Genomic DNA, 15,951 nt, shown 5'->3' on the forward strand with positions numbered 1-15,951 from the left:
CCATTGTTGTAATGGCTGTAAATCTTGAGACCATCTTGTTTGGTTCAGTCTATGTGTTGCTTTCTGTTCAGTGTGTTTGCACTGGTTGACCTCGGTGCAGGTGCCCCAGTTTGTGCCTATCTCGTGTAATAATTGTTTCTACATTTCAGACTGTTGAACTGATGAGTATTTTTTCCGAGATAAGCCACTGTTTGTCTCCAAGATAAATACAAGGCAAACTTTGAAAAGCTGACAGGTCATTTGACAGCACTGCAGATGGTGTGCAACAAGATGCTGTAGATGAAGTTATTACATCATGAAACTGTCACGATAACCACCAAATTCACCAATAGTACTGTCATAATGATGTACTATACAGCTATGGTCTCCTGAGTTAGCTGTCTTTTGTAACATTATTATATTAGGGTGTAAGTTTCTGAAAGCTGCTGAAACTCTGTAAGACAGAACTGCTTGCTGACTCGGTCGAGGTAAACCTAAAAAATATGTGTCACACATTCTAGATTAGGGATGCAGTTGCAATCACTCTAAACACTATAAGCATTACTGGATAGAAAGTGAGCAAGAACTAGCAACCAGCGAAAACACAAGTATTTGGTCCCCATACAGCAGATTAGCCCATGCAGACTGAGTGAGTACTGTTTCGTTAACTGACAGGCTGACTGACCCAAATTTGGCTCATGATGAACACAGCTTGGGCCGTGAGAAAAAAACCTCCTCCTTACATAACTTTATTCCAGCTGGGTAATTCAGTTTGCATTGCGACAGCTTTATGTCAATCTCTTCCTAACATCATATTGTCTTCCCTCTGCTGTCTGCAGTAGACTGGGGGTCTTTTACAGCTGTGTCAGAAAGTATTCCCATAAACATACTTAAGAGGTCATCAGACATAAACTTCAAATGTATACAGGCGATTTAATCCAGTTTTTATACTTCAAATATTGGAATGTAAAAGACATTTCTGTAGATTGTAGAAAACATGTTTCTACTTTAAATGGTCTCTAGTGTAATGAGATTTTGTGGACATCTTCCTGACCATATTTGTAATAATGATTGATTAATAGGTGATTGAGCCGATGGCATGTGAGGGGTTGAGGACCATTTGCATTGCATACCGTGACCTGCCGTCCAATCCGGAGCCAGACTGGGAAAATGAGGCAGAAATAGTGACAGAGTTGACCTGCATCACTGTGGTTGGGATAGAAGACCCTGTACGGCCTGAGGTATGGGTACTCATCCAGAATATGTGAATCTAATCTGTATTTAACAGAGCAATTGGCATTGTGTTTTTGTGTGAACAAATCTCACAATCCCCCATAAGGTGCCCGAGGCCATCCGTAAGTGTCAGCGTGCGGGCATCACAGTGCGGATGGTGACTGGTGATAACATTAACACAGCCAGGGCCATCGCCGCTAAATGTGGCATCATCCACCCTGGGGATGACTTTATCTGTCTAGAGGGCAAAGACTTCAACCGACGGATCAGGAATGAGAAAGGAGAGGTGAGTTGGGATCTCATGCAGGTTAAATGCAAGGTAACCTTACATAGTCATGGAAAGTTTTCTATTGCTGTGAGTTAAAATGCACTGTAATCTGAAAAATAACTATTTACTTAAGTTGTCAAATAAGTATTAGGGATGTGCAGAGAATCCAGTATTTGTATTTGTATCTATATTTGTTGAGGCAGAAAAATTATTTATATTTGTATTCGAATAAAATTGGAAATAGGCGTAAAAATCCAGTTTTTGTTTTTATTACACTTTTAATTTTAGGATATTAAAGTGTTAAAATAAGTGTTAATGAATAATCTTACGAAGGAGGTCCCCACACAGGGTCTCAAACTTGAGTCTCCCAGATCATACACGACTAAAACTTTGGTCATTGCAATTGTGCGGACAGACCTGTAGGCATTTATATACCCATAACACAGTGTGTAACATATAGAGAAGAGCTTCAAAGGCAATTCTTGCTTTGCACTTTTCATTTACTGCCTATTTTTTACAACTTAACTTTATGGAAAGGAGAAGGGGAATAATAGGTTATGGAGAGTCCCTTGGGAGCACTTTACCCATGTCAGTAGTTCAGCTTTATCTCTGGGGAACACCCCTAACTCTGGGAGTGATGTCTAAATTAGGAAATGTGCGTCATGCAGCAGCTGGATGTGACTCCCCTTGTTGAGACCTGCTGATAGACTTAACAGCAGAGCAGAGCAAATATTTGTACAAAATAAATGTTAGTAAAATTCCCACTATTTGTACTTTGCTGAATAACATATTTGTATTCGGGCACACCCAGTGGTATAGTTGAAAGTACAGTATTTCCCTCTGAATTGTAGTAGGATAGAAGCATAAATCAGCGGTGTAAAGTAGTGTGAAGTGCCTCAAAATTGTACAGTAGGTACAGTACTTGAGTAAATGTTACTTTCCACCACTGTTAAACTACAACCTGTTTTAAAGACAAAAAAAACATACAAAATAAAGATTTCAACTCATTAATCCATTAATGTCTATGCAAAATGTCCCCGTTAAAGATCTTTCTACTGAGGACTTATTAACAAGTCTGCTCAAACATTAAATTATCTCATATTCATGTCTGATGTTTGGAGGTTCCCATCCCATTTCACCACTGATATGACTATATCCACTTAAGTTAGTCCACACTATTAAAGCAAACATTTGTACAGGCTTTGCTTTAATCTAACCCATTTGTCTTCATCATTTGAATTTAGCGTAATGCTCTATAGGATGGATAGCTGCTCATTAGTGCTGTTGCTCTGCACTTTTCTATGCAGTGTGAATTTAAATTATCACTCTGAAATGCTGCATGTAAATTATGATTATGTAAGTGTGCAGCGTTGTTAAATTGATTGCAAGAGAGCAATATACAAGAGCCAGTTTCACAGTGCGTCTTTGATCCTTTCCCTCCATCACACCTGTGTACAGTTGGCTCTGCCTAAGACTCTGGATCAACAGTGACATCTAGTGTAATAGTTTAGAGAAGCTCTGTAATGCCATTTATCAAACATTCTAACATCCTTTTCTCTCCATCTGACTGGCAGATTGAACAGGAACGTATTGACAAAATCTGGCCCAAACTCCGTGTGTTGGCTCGATCTTCGCCAACCGACAAACACACACTGGTCAAAGGTGAGTCTAAGGTTTATTACCCCAAACACACACACATTCATTTGCACACACTTTTTACTACAGGCTCTCTTTCCTCCCTGTTTATGTCCAGGCATCATTGACAGTAGCATCATAGAACAGAGGCAGGTTGTCGCAGTAACAGGAGATGGAACCAATGATGGGCCAGCTTTGAAGAAGGCTGATGTGGGCTTTGCCATGGTAACCTGAAATATTATTCGCCATTATTGTTTATTTGATGTTCCATTTTGGGGATCAAATTCTCCCTGATGCACAGTTTTAAAAACATCGATCCTCTCTTATCCCACAATCTTTTCAACAAATATTCTTTTTCTATCACAGCACCGTGGTAACACTTAAGGCAGGACAACACAGTGTTGAGACAGCAGCACTCCAAAATAATTTGAATGCTTCATTGCTCGCATGAATCATGTCATGACTCTCTGTCCCTCCTCCTCACTCTGTCTCAATCTCCATCAGGGTATTGCGGGGACAGATGTGGCTAAAGAGGCATCTGACATCATCCTGACTGATGACAACTTCAGCAGCATTGTGAAGGCGGTGATGTGGGGACGAAATGTCTACGACAGCATCTCCAAGTTCCTGCAGTTCCAGCTCACGGTCAATGTAGTGGCTGTCATAGTGGCCTTCACCGGGGCCTGCATCACTCAGGTAGATGGATATGTGAATAAACATACACACACAGCCTGACACACACATGCATTCCTACACACACACATAAAAGACATGCAGGCATCACTCCTGTGAACATCATTCACCCTATATCTGCTAAGACACTGGGATGCTTTTACACAATTAATTTGACAAGCTTACATTATTAATTTCTAGGTGACATTGTGGGTGTATGTGATGTGCTTTTGTGCGTAGCTTTGTATTTTGTATAATGTGTCCTGTGTGTTTTTTTCTTTGTACTGTTTGTTATTGTGCTGTTATATGTTTTATTTGTAAGGGACTGCAGATGAAAATTAGCTTTAAAGCTAACTCTGGTGCAGTATATCAAATGTTAACATTTATGTTTAAAACTGTACATTGTACCAATAAATACAATACAACATTTACTCATGATGTAAGCAGAGAGACACTGACTCACACAGAAACACATTTATGTTCACCTATGCATGATATGCAAAGAATATCTACTTGCACATGTATGTGCATACAGTATGTATTAGAATTATTGTTATTATTGAGGTTTATCCTGACTTTTTGATCCTTCAACGATAGGGTCAAATCAAGCTCTGTTACCATGGCAAGTAACCCAGCAGAACGAACCTGCAAGTCTCTGGTCTGGCTTCCAGATCAAAACCCATTAATGAACTGCATCTTCTTTCTAGCCAAAAAAAGTTAAAATAATAAATGAATATACATTTTAAAAATGCAGTCACTTTTTACCGGAGCCAAATTTTCTTTTTTTAAATGATTCTTTATAATGGAAATAAAAGATACAATTGAAATTAAATCTGCAAACATTGATGAACGGGCCCTCACACCGCTACTGGAGGACTGCTGACACAGCTCTGAATCAGGATTATCGGACATTGTGTGAATGGGTAAAATATTATATTCTGTGTGCAGTATGTGGCGCTGGCAGATGACATATTGGAAATTGTGTATACATTTGATGAACTATGTGTCATTTAGGCTTCACTTCCTGTTGCCCGTAGGCAATACTGCATAAGTGTAATATTAATGCACCAATACATTTACCAGTGGGCAAATGGCATGGATATACATTTTCATGAATATTAATGTATGAGATAAATATACCTTCCTGTGTCCACTATGTGGTACCAGACAACACCCACTAATAATGCCTCATGTTGCTGTATATCATGTGTAGACCACATCATGTAAATTTCATGTAAATTGGATGTTTGTCAAATAAGACTGACTTCCTCTTGCCAAGTTTTATGAGTTTTCAAGCATCCCTAGGCCCTCGAAAACAGCTTCCCATTTCATGGCGAACAATGCATCGCCATGGCAACAGCTTTTGGTGAAAACTCAAATGCTTCAGTATTTAGCTGTCCAAATTTTAGGTGGATCTGGTTAAGCTGATAGGAGTAGTTAGTAAATGAAGGGTGCTTATGACTTCCTGTTTCCAGTGGGTGGCGCTGTGATTATGATTTAATATTGGCCTGTACATGTCGTCAGACCGGGAGTCTTATCAAGCTGGACTTTGGGGAAGATCTAACGATGTGGAGTCAAGTTACAACAGTTTGTATTTTCATGTTGACACATCAAAATTCGCCATGTCATCAAGGTATCTGTATTCCATGAAAACTCACAAGATTCACAATAAAGCATCACCAAGGTCTTATGGGTTTTCTGACCAAATTTGATGTGGATCTGGTCAAGGTCCTGGGCAGAGCTCATGAAAATACAGAGACTGTAACTTCCAGTTGTCAGTAGGTGGCGCTATGACTATGACTCAATATTGACATGTAGATGTGTTCAGGACAGGATTCTTGGTGAGAAATTTGGTGCAGGTTGGACAATGTGCATTCAAGCTACAGCAACCTCCTGCTTCATGGCAAAACATCAAAGTTTGCCGCATTGCCATGGCAAGGGCATTCAGCGAAAACTCTAGATTTTGATAAGTTTTGATCACAAACTAGTCTAGATGACACACACTGATTTTGAAGTCGTTATGATAAATTGTATAGGAGGAATACAAAATCGCCAAAATTGAGCGCTACATTCAAAATGGCCGACTTCCTGTTGGGTTTAAGCTATGGGTCCAAGAGACTTTTTTGTGCGCCCTGGCATAATACACGTGTGTACTGATTTTCATACATGTAGGTTTAACCTGGCGCAGGGGCTGCTCAGTTGAAATATTGTAGGGGGCGCTGTAGAGCCATTCTGCCACACCCATGCCTGCCACCTCTACAGTATTACAGACTTTAAGACCTGTCATGTGTGTGCAAAGTTGTGAGTTTTCAAGAATGTCTAGCCCCTTAAAAACAGCTTCGTATTTTGTGGCGAACAATGTGTTGCCATGGCAGCGGCTTTTGATGAAAACTCAAAAGCTTCTATTGTCATCAAGGTCTTACACCTTGACTGACCAAATTTTATGTGTTTCTGGCTAACCTGCTAGGAGTAGTAAGCAAAAGAGTGGCGCTTAAGACTTCCTGTTGCCAGTAGGTGGTATGACTATGACTCAAAATGAGTCTGTACTTGCCTTCAGACCAGGACCTTTATCAAGCATGGGAAATCTGGAAAAGATCTGATCAGATAGAGAAGTATTATAATTCATTCAGATACAATAGGGCCTTCACACTGCTAGGTGGCCGGGCCCTAATAATCCCTTCAAAAAACATTAGGTTCCTTGCACTTTCAGTGCCAAGGACCGTTGGGCCCCTGGCACTTTTGTGCTCAGGCCCTGATAACATTCTGGCCATAAAATAAGGCTTCAACTAATACAGTAGCAGGTCAGATGTAGCGACATCAGGAATGAATAAAATACATTGCATCAGTGTAGATAGACCTGGGTAGTCTGCGTATCCCTCTGCACACAGTGCAGTCGTTGGTTCCTGTTCTCCAGTGTCTGTAAAGGCACAACATACCATTGCTGCCACCAAATGTGGTGCAACCACCTCATGTATGTAAAAAGAAAAGCAGCGCAAGTACATGTTGTGTAGAAGTATCTGTGGGCAATAAATAGAAGAAATAAAAACACAAAAATGGAACAAGCCTGACTGATAGATTAACATGAAACAATACATCGAACTGAAATTAATGATTTAACACAAAAAAACTGTTCATGTTGGAAAAACAGGGCCTTGTGAAAAGAGAGAAAAGCAGCCTTTTTTCACAATCATCAATGCCGGGGTTAGTGACCCCAGACTCAGCTGAACTTGGTTGGTGATACAGGAAAATCTCTGCGAATCTCTCGGCAGGACTCTCCACTGAAGGCCGTGCAGATGCTGTGGGTGAATCTGATCATGGACACGTTTGCTTCTCTGGCCCTGGCCACTGAGCCCCCCACTGAGGCTCTGTTGCTACGGAAACCATATGGCCGGAACAACCCGCTCATCTCCCTCACCATGATGAAGAACATCCTAGGCCACGGAGTGTACCAGCTGGTCATCATCTTCACTCTGCTGTTCATAGGTGCACGCACACACACACACACACAAGACACAAACAAACACACAAACACCTGAGCAGCTATGGTGTTCAGAAGTTTATTTGTCCTGGAGCAGATCAAACACACATCCTAGTCAACAACATGTGGTGGAAGTTGACCGAATAAATGAGACCAACACAGAGAAATTTGTCTTTTATATTTATTAAGCTTTTGCACAGAAGGACCGAAACCCACAAAGTGACAGTCAGCGACCACGGAGGAATCAATGCTAAGTGCATCTTCATCAGAGTTTTTATATGCATAAGAACAAATAGTCAATAGTTACATTCAATGAGGGGAAAACACATCACTGATTAAATTAAGGCATTTCCCTAATGAAGGCTCAGATTAACATGAAAGGGTTAATGAGCAAGCTGGGCTATGTCTCAACCTTACATTATTAAGCATAAATGTAGCACACAGATCAGGAATTGTATTAAGAAAGACAGTCCATTTACAGTATCAGGGGTTCAAGCAAAGTTCAGCAGAAAGGCAGCCAGTCCTGCTTTCCACAAAACTGTAAAACACAGAGAATCACGCTTAAATGCAAAGGTTATACACTAAATGATCATTTTTATTTTTTTCCTCTACACAACACAGCAGGTAATTCTAACTCTTTTCACACCTCTCAATCTCCTCTTCTTCTTCAACCCTCTCTCCCTCACCTGTTTCGTGCCTCCAGGTGAGCGCATGTTTAACATTGACAGTGGCCGCAACGCTCCACTCCACTCCCCTCCATCTGAGCACTACACTATCATCTTCAACACCTTCGTCCTCATGCAGCTTTTCAACGAGATCAACGCTCGCAAGATCCACGGAGAGAGAAACGTCTTTGATGGCATATTTGCCAACCCCATCTTCTGCTCCATCGTTCTGGGGACCTTCGCCGTGCAGGTAAGGTTAACGCTTTCATGTTTCTTTAGATTTCTTTATTAGTGTGATACCAATAGTAAAGATAGAGGCAGGGAATACAGGGAGAAATTGAACTGAGGATGTTGCAGGCGCCACCTTAGTTGTGATATCTTGTTGAAGATTAGTTTTGATTGAGCCATCTGTGGTTGAAGTATATTAGGCCCAAAAAGATTCCCAGGATGCACTGCAGTTACCAAGACCACACTTTTTCCTGTTCAAAAATTGCTCTTGTGATTTGGTTCATGTTTATGATGAGTTTTCAAAGACAATATCCAATTTTCTTTGTGTGTGTAGTTTATTTTCAGAGGGCTTCTTGGACAGAATGATGTCAGTGCATACTGTGAAATATTTTCAAAATAATAATATTTATTTGTAATAATGTAAAAATATTTTTTAAAACATGCTCTACCAATCAGTTGAGATTGCCATAATATGGCTCACACTTTCTTTTTTCTGTTTATGTGTTATATTTGTTGAAATAAATACACTTATATTTTGAAATCCAATGTGATATTGCTGATGCTGATAACAATGATTCAACAAAGCAACATTTGTGAACATTGACTACGTAACTCTGATCACTGCAGTGCAACTTCAGCCCAAAATTTGTGTGCAGATTGAAATGTATAAGAAGTACAATACAATTGCTTTGTAGAATATCAGAAAAAAGAGGATCCGTCAACTGAAAAGCGGATGTGCTGTTGCACCAAAACATAGATGAACAAGTCTGATATGGTTCTACAAAAATTGAACTGCAATATTTATTTTATTTTTATTTTTTAAATTTAATTTATTCATCTTTTAAAGGATGTTTCATGTGTAGATTATATGTTAAATGTTTTATTTTAATGTTAAAAGTGTACTTTTACTGTTTCTATCAAGCTGTTTGGCTCATAATTGAAAAAACTGTGATGTGATGTCAGTTGAATAAAAATGTGGGGTTGTTTTTGATAATGCCCAACGGAGCTAAGAAATGCAAAAAAAAAATGTTGAAAGTCAAAGTGAGGTTGCGAAGTTGTAGAGATCAGAGGAGAAAAGGGAAGCTGGAGAAGACATAGAAAGGAGATAATTAATTGTGACCAGGTGATTGTGGTTGTCAGGGTGTATTGTATTGTATATGCAGCACCGATCTGCCTGTGCTGTCTTCCTCACTTTCCTTACTCAGGATCACATTGTAATCCCGGAAAGGCTGTAAACATACAGAACATGTATGTGATCATTCTCAGGCCTTGACATCTTGTTAATTGTCTTTCACGCTGTAACCTGATATTCTGTTCTATAAAGAGTCCGAACCACAGACGGGCTGTTTGTTGAATTTACTCACACTGAATACAGGAGAAATGCACTGAACAGGGAACTGTGAGTACAAACAAAGACAGAGTGAGAGATTGACAGAGAATAAGAGAGATGTTTTCCAAAACTCTTCAGTGCTCGTTGGTACTCTGAGTGAGATAAGAAATATAGATCCCTCCTCTCTGTAGAAAGATATTACTGTATGTATCTTACACTCAGTGAGATTTATGATGGTGCAATTTGGTGTCAAGATGATGTTGTCACTCTGATAAGCCTTGTTCCTGGTGTAAATGATCATGTTGCTGTTTAAAAGGCTGTCGCTACATCCACTGAGGCGTGCAGATCTGCAGCAGCAGTTTAATGACCCAGAATGGAAACAAGCCCATGATGGAACCATCACGAACATGCACTGGTTGTAGAAATTCACTCAATGTGTCATTTTTACTCAGTGTTATTATGTTGAGATGATGATGGTTGGGATGATTAATGTGGTTGAGGTCATATGTTCCCAGCTCTGAATGCCAGGGCGGGGTGGGATGTAGATAGAACTCATAACAACATAAAACCCCTCAAGAAATATATATATACAGTATATATACATGTTTATACAGTATATGCACAAATACATTATATACAGTATATGCAAGAAGTTCCAGTTGGTTCTGACTTGTGCCGATGACAAGTTCCTTCTTTTCCCCGGTGGCAGAACTGGCAAAGAGAGTGTTGATCCTTTCCTTAGATTTCTTTCCCCCCTTTTATTGTCATAAGCTTCGAGGAAAATACGTTTGTCATTGAGAGAAAATTACTTTCTTTCTCCCGTTATGATTTCAGGGTGCACGCAGCAGCAGCCTCAGGTGGGCAATAATGGTGCCACAGCCGCTTATCATGGGAGTAAAGTACAAAAAATAGAAATACCATAGTTTAAAATGCTTTTCAAACCAAATGTTGTTGTGTATAAACAGACCCAAACTGTAGGCGGATTATTTGAACAGTATAAATGTTGTATAAGAATGAAGCTTTTTGATCCAAATAAGCAGCTGATCACTGTAACCGTGATCACTATAAGCAGTTTCCATTGTATACATTTAAACACAGCAGAAGATCTGTTCGGATGTCCCTTATCCTACAGACGCCATTCAAACTTTAAAATGTTCACAAAACTTTGAATTTTCAAAGTTATCAGATTGTTTAGTGATATCTGTTGTAGTTTTTCAGCAATTTAAGCCCAAAGTCAGGGGTTTGGCAGACTTTGTCAGGTCTCACCAGTGTGTCATGTGATCAGGCACAGTGGAGAGCACAGATATTTTTAGACCAGAGATGTTTTTCTAAACTGCTGTCACTCCCACAATTTTAACTCCTCAAGCACATATGTTGCCTCAGTATGTTGCCACAAGCCTCCTCTCTCTCAAAATGTAAATACATTTCACATAGGACTTATAGTTTTTGAGATCAGAACCTTAATTGATAGAGTGTCATGTTCTCATTGACTACAATACAGTCTGCAGGATGTGTGTCTCCTCTCACTCCGGTTTCTTAAACTTACAGATTCTCTCTTCCTTCAAACACTTTTTACACACATCATTCATTCTCATGTTAAACTAGTCTTGCTTTCACCAATGATGTACAAAGTTCAAGCTCTAGTTTGAGACAAATACATTTTACTCATCAAAATGGAGATTTTTGCCTCTCATTTTTGTGAATGTCTGTTGGCTCAGTGGTTTAGAACACTGTTCTCTGATCAGCTTCACCTTAGATGACAAGGTTGTGTGTTTGATACCCGCTCTCTGCAGTGCTACTCATAATATTGCTCTCATTTACAAGGTTGCTTTACATCTCTATCATGTACTGTAGTCAATTCCTCTTTAGCTTACATTAACATCACTACCTAAAATGTGGATTGCTATTATTGTTAAATACATCTTTTCCAATTCTACAGATCCTGTCTGAGTAGTCCAGTGGTTTAAGTTCATGTCACTTTTCAACTCCTTTCAGATCCAAAGGTTGTGAGTTCTAGCCCTGATTAGGGCAGAACTCAGTAGAGTAGAAAGATGAAGGAGTCCAGGTGATGTCAATCTGCTTAATGAGCTGAGCTGAACTGCTTTTTTGTCAATTTCATGCAGTTGACAGACTAAACACCAAAATCTGGCCAGGTATTGCTATGTGACATGTTAGTTCAGTCCATAGCATGTTTGTCTTACAAACATGAGGGTGTATGTTCAATTCCACCCATTGCTGATTTTAATCTTGGTAGATTTTTCAATACTCTTCAGCTTCCAGTTATGCAATCTAAATTCACTTTCAGCAATCACACACAATTTCTACAGAAATTGCATTTTCTAGTTTAATTTTCTTAACAGCTCAAACAAATTGAGTGAATGAATGAATAAATAGCTTCAAAACAATGTTGGCACACTTTTATTTCTTAAATTAAAATGCTAAGCTTTTAAATAAAAGGGTTCACTCCAAACAAAAGTGACCATGAATAAAATGGGGGATTAACTGAAATAGGTGTTTTTTCTAAAAGTCCCTCACAGCACCTCTCTGGTCGATTCACAGCGACAGTTAAGTGACAAATCATCAACAGACCCAACTTTTAAAAGACAACTGGTCATCCTCCACTCCACCTGTCATACTGAAAAGCACCTGTCCAGATGTCTTAAAAGCAGTAATGCGCTGGTTTATATTCAATGTGTGCATCAGTGTTGCATTTTAAACAGTTTGACCTCTGTTAGACCTGTGAGTGATCTGAGTCTCGTGCAGATTAGAGATCTGTGAATGGCAGACAGAGGATATAGAACAGATGTGCTCATGGGCATAAAGACTGGAAGTAAAAAAATCTGCCAAGCAGTCCTTCTAAAACTTGCTAATTTACACGTTAAGTCACTGCACCTGAAGAGATGATCACTTATAAATATAAATATAAAATAAAATATACTGTAAATATACTGTAATACTGCCTGTGTTAAAACACTTCCTCATCAATCATGAAAGACTACACAGTACAGATGTTGACTGTTGACGCATCCTGGTGTTCTTCTTCTGTTGTTTTTTTACAGTACAGTGTGTGATTTCTGTAGCAGAGATAGGTGGTTCAGCGCTGGTTTGTCCCTCGACATCGTGCTTGTATGTGTGACAATAATGACGTGCTTCTCTGTGTTTCTGCTTCAGATCGTGATTGTGCAGTGGGGAGGGAAGCCCTTCAGCTGTGCCCCTCTCAACATGGAGCAGTGGCTCTGGTGTCTGTTCGTGGGAGTTGGAGAGCTGCTCTGGGGGCAGGTAAGCAGATCATCAGCCTGCTGAGTCAGACCGCACTGAGCAAGTGTAGGCTGGCAGGCCTGGTTTACCTAGAGTTTCCCCTGAGGTGAGGCTAAGGAAACGTTATCACACTGACATTAAATAACACTCCATTCTATTCTGCTTGTGCTGAAAGTGACAGTTGAAATAACCAGGTATTATCTGATCCACTATGTGTGTATGAGTACAGGTAGGAAAAGCTCCCAGCTACTCAGTAAAACACCTCACTAGCATCACTTTTGGTCAAATGACATTGTAACAAACCTGGTTTCCAGGTGATCGCCACGGTACCGACGGAGCGGCTGCCATGCCTGAAGGAGGCGGGTCTGGGCCTGGAGCCGGGGGAGGAGGAAGGAGAGGAGCTGGCAGAGGATGAGGAGGAGATCGACTGCGCGGAGAGAGAGCTGCGTCGTGGACAGATCCTCTGGTTCAGAGGCCTCAACCGCATCCAGACCCAGGTACCATTTGACCAGGCCTCCAAAACAAACCATAACCTAAACTTTTTCATAGGACGACATGTGCAAAGGTATCCAGACACCACAGCACCTCAACCAGAAGCTTCTCTCGGTCATGATACACAAGCAGTTTGTTTAAGGCCTCTTACAGTTAGATGGGTAATGATGTTAAACAAGGATAAATTAAAAGCAAAGACAATATTTTAAATCACAAATAAGATTTTTAAGTGTTGCACTTTTAAGTGTTTTAGTGCTTATGATGAAATGATGCCTAAATAAACTGCCAGTATCATGACCTTTACACACTAACAGAAGAGACTTTTGGAAAGAAAGAAAGTGTTCCACTAAACAATCTACTGCATTATTGTGATTTAGTTGATCACTGAAGATTGTTTTTTTAATTATTGTTTGACTCTTCCTTGACAGATGTACAGTTTTAGATAAGTGAAAACACTGTGTCTCATTTGCTCTCACTCTTCAAAAGTCAGTCTCTCTCTCGCTCTCTGTCTTGTTCTTCTCACTCGGGCCAAACATAATGATTCAAGTTTTTTTTTTCTCTCCAACACAGCTGAGTTTTCTGTTCATGAAATGTCATGAAAATGGTTTTCTCTAACTCGGAAGCGGTATTTTAAGAGAGAAACCTAAACGCTGTGACTGGGTGTGTGTGTCTGTGGATGTGTGTTAAAGCTAAGTAGACAGGCTATTGTTGACTTGTGTGATGAATTTAATTGATTGATTCTCGTGCTGCTATTGGGTGAAATCGGATGTTAAGACATCAAAACGGCATCAACGTGAACAACGGTCTGCTTACAGCCTCCCAGCAGCGTTAGAGAGGCAGACTCTCAGCTGAAGTGCCTGTCTTAAAGCGGTCAGTTTTTCATGTAGAGGGTTCGGTCTGAGTGTCTAGGCAACACATGCAAGCACACACGCATAACCCCATACATACACATGCAGCATTAAAAGGCTGTCATTTCTACTGTGACAGGAAATGTTTTAAAGGGACTACAACACACACACACTCACACAGACACACTAAGATCGGCCTTTCCTGCCCTCACTGAGTGCTGCTGTTTTGTCTCTGTCCTGCAGATGGAGGTAGTGAGCACGTTCAAGCGAAGCGGTTCGTTTCAGGGAGCGGTGAGACGGCGCTCCTCTGTGCTCAGTCAGCTACACGACGTAAACACTATCTCTACCCCCTCTCATGTAGCTCTCTCCACCGCAACAGCCAATACCAGCCCAGCCCCTGGGAGTGAGTCCGCCGAACGCATGTACACACATACACACACACACAAACTGTACACACACTCGCAGTCACTTTCTCTCTTTCACACTCATTCAGAGACACAAACACACACACACACTCTGCTGCACGGCACGTGGACTGCAGTATTTTACTCTCTATGATTGTGTCCCCCTTCCGGCTCGCTCGCTGCTCATGTGTTTGCAATGTCTCCTCTATTCTTTTTTTCTTATTCCCCCCTTTTCAAACAGCACCCAGTCCCGACCAGCTGTGCAATCATGGTCCGGTCTGGTCCAAATCCAGATCCGGTCCCAGTCCAGAGTCCGTTTTGTTGTTCAGTGTTGTTGGGGTGCGGGAGGCGGCTTGCTGTTCTCTCTCTGTCTGAGGCATCCTGACAGAAGCAGATTCTTTATAAAGAAAGAAAGTGACTCATGTTTCATAGAAAGAAAAGAGGAAAATTAAAGCTATGAAAACAGTTTGGCATACTCCGACAAAGGTGAGGATGCACCCTCAAGTTCAGAGAGCAAACGGCAGCTCCTCCTGCGCCATGTGTTATTTCCTGTTTGTGAATGAGGTCAAGCGTGGTTGCTGTGGTTGACCCCAGCTGTAAACTAATGTAAAGGAGTGCTGTCATTTTTTTCTCTAAAAACACAAAAGGATATAGTATCACTGTAACAGTTCTGTGACTCCTATTATAGCAAATGCTACAATCAGGTTTCACTGCCATAGAATTCATACTCATTACCAAATGGCTTTCATATGGCTTTTTGCAATTCTCTAAACTGTAAACCTTCGAGTATAAAAGCTCCATCAAACACTGCTGTTTCCAAGCCTTCAGTAAAAAAAAAAAGTTCCCTCTTTCTCTATCACTCTTGCTTTTTTTTTCTTCTTCTGCCTCCTCTTACTTTTTTTTTTGGTTCAGCAATTGTTGTCAACTGGTTATTTCCGTAACAGTATTTCCAGCGCGGACGTCACAAGTTTGGCTGAAGTCTCCAAAAAGTCCTGATTTCTCTCTGTGTCCGGTCTGTCCCCCCCCCCCCCCCTCTCTCTCTCTCCCTCTATCTGTCTCTCTCTTCATCACAATTCTCTCCTCTTCCTTCTATATTTATGAGGTATTACAGGTTACCTGTTTGCTCCAAGTCAACAGAAATAATCTGCAAAATGTGTTCTACTTGTTCTTCATAAGTGGAGTTGTTCTTTTGTAGAGGTATTTAGATTTTACCAGATCTAAATACAGGCTCTTGTGTAGCATATTGATAAGATTTCTTTGGTAGGTTTCTCTTCATTTTTTTTTCCCTCTGTTTCTATTTTTTTGTATCTTACTTTTGTCCTTTACCTCATCCCTTTTTGTCATCGTGCCATCTCCTTACTAGAATAGCATCCATCCCTCATGTTTTCTCTTGATTTCTCTGTATGTCAGTTCTGTGCGTGTCTGTGTTTGCAAGTGTGTTTTACGTGTGCACTTGCTGAC

The 15,951-nt window shown here is 40.4% G+C and overlaps 1 protein-coding gene across 4 annotated transcripts in view; it reads left to right on the forward strand.

Annotated features, from left to right (window-relative positions):
• atp2b3b (ATPase plasma membrane Ca2+ transporting 3b) overlaps positions 1-15,951 on the forward strand; it is a 60,710-nt gene that overhangs the window by 34,799 nt on the left and 9,960 nt on the right. For 2 of the 4 annotated variants that reach the window (XM_067591278.1, XM_067591279.1), the window contains exons 16-24: positions 1,062-1,220; positions 1,319-1,498; positions 3,055-3,142; positions 3,234-3,340; positions 3,620-3,811; positions 7,057-7,270; positions 7,969-8,180; positions 12,660-12,767; positions 13,061-13,243. In XM_067591278.1, coding sequence (XP_067447379.1) covers positions 1,062-1,220; positions 1,319-1,498; positions 3,055-3,142; positions 3,234-3,340; positions 3,620-3,811; positions 7,057-7,270; positions 7,969-8,180; positions 12,660-12,767; positions 13,061-13,243 — 1,443 coding nt within the window. Of the gene's footprint in view, positions 1-1,061; positions 1,221-1,318; positions 1,499-3,054; positions 3,143-3,233; positions 3,341-3,619; positions 3,812-7,056; positions 7,271-7,968; positions 8,181-12,659; positions 12,768-13,060; positions 13,244-14,329; positions 14,490-15,951 lie in introns of all 4 variants that reach the window. The other 2 variants (XM_067591281.1, XM_067591280.1) reach the window with 2 other exon arrangements.

This window comes from Thunnus thynnus, chromosome 6, assembly GCF_963924715.1.
Source record: "Thunnus thynnus chromosome 6, fThuThy2.1, whole genome shotgun sequence".
NCBI classification, from domain to species: domain Eukaryota; kingdom Metazoa; phylum Chordata; class Actinopteri; order Scombriformes; family Scombridae; genus Thunnus; species Thunnus thynnus.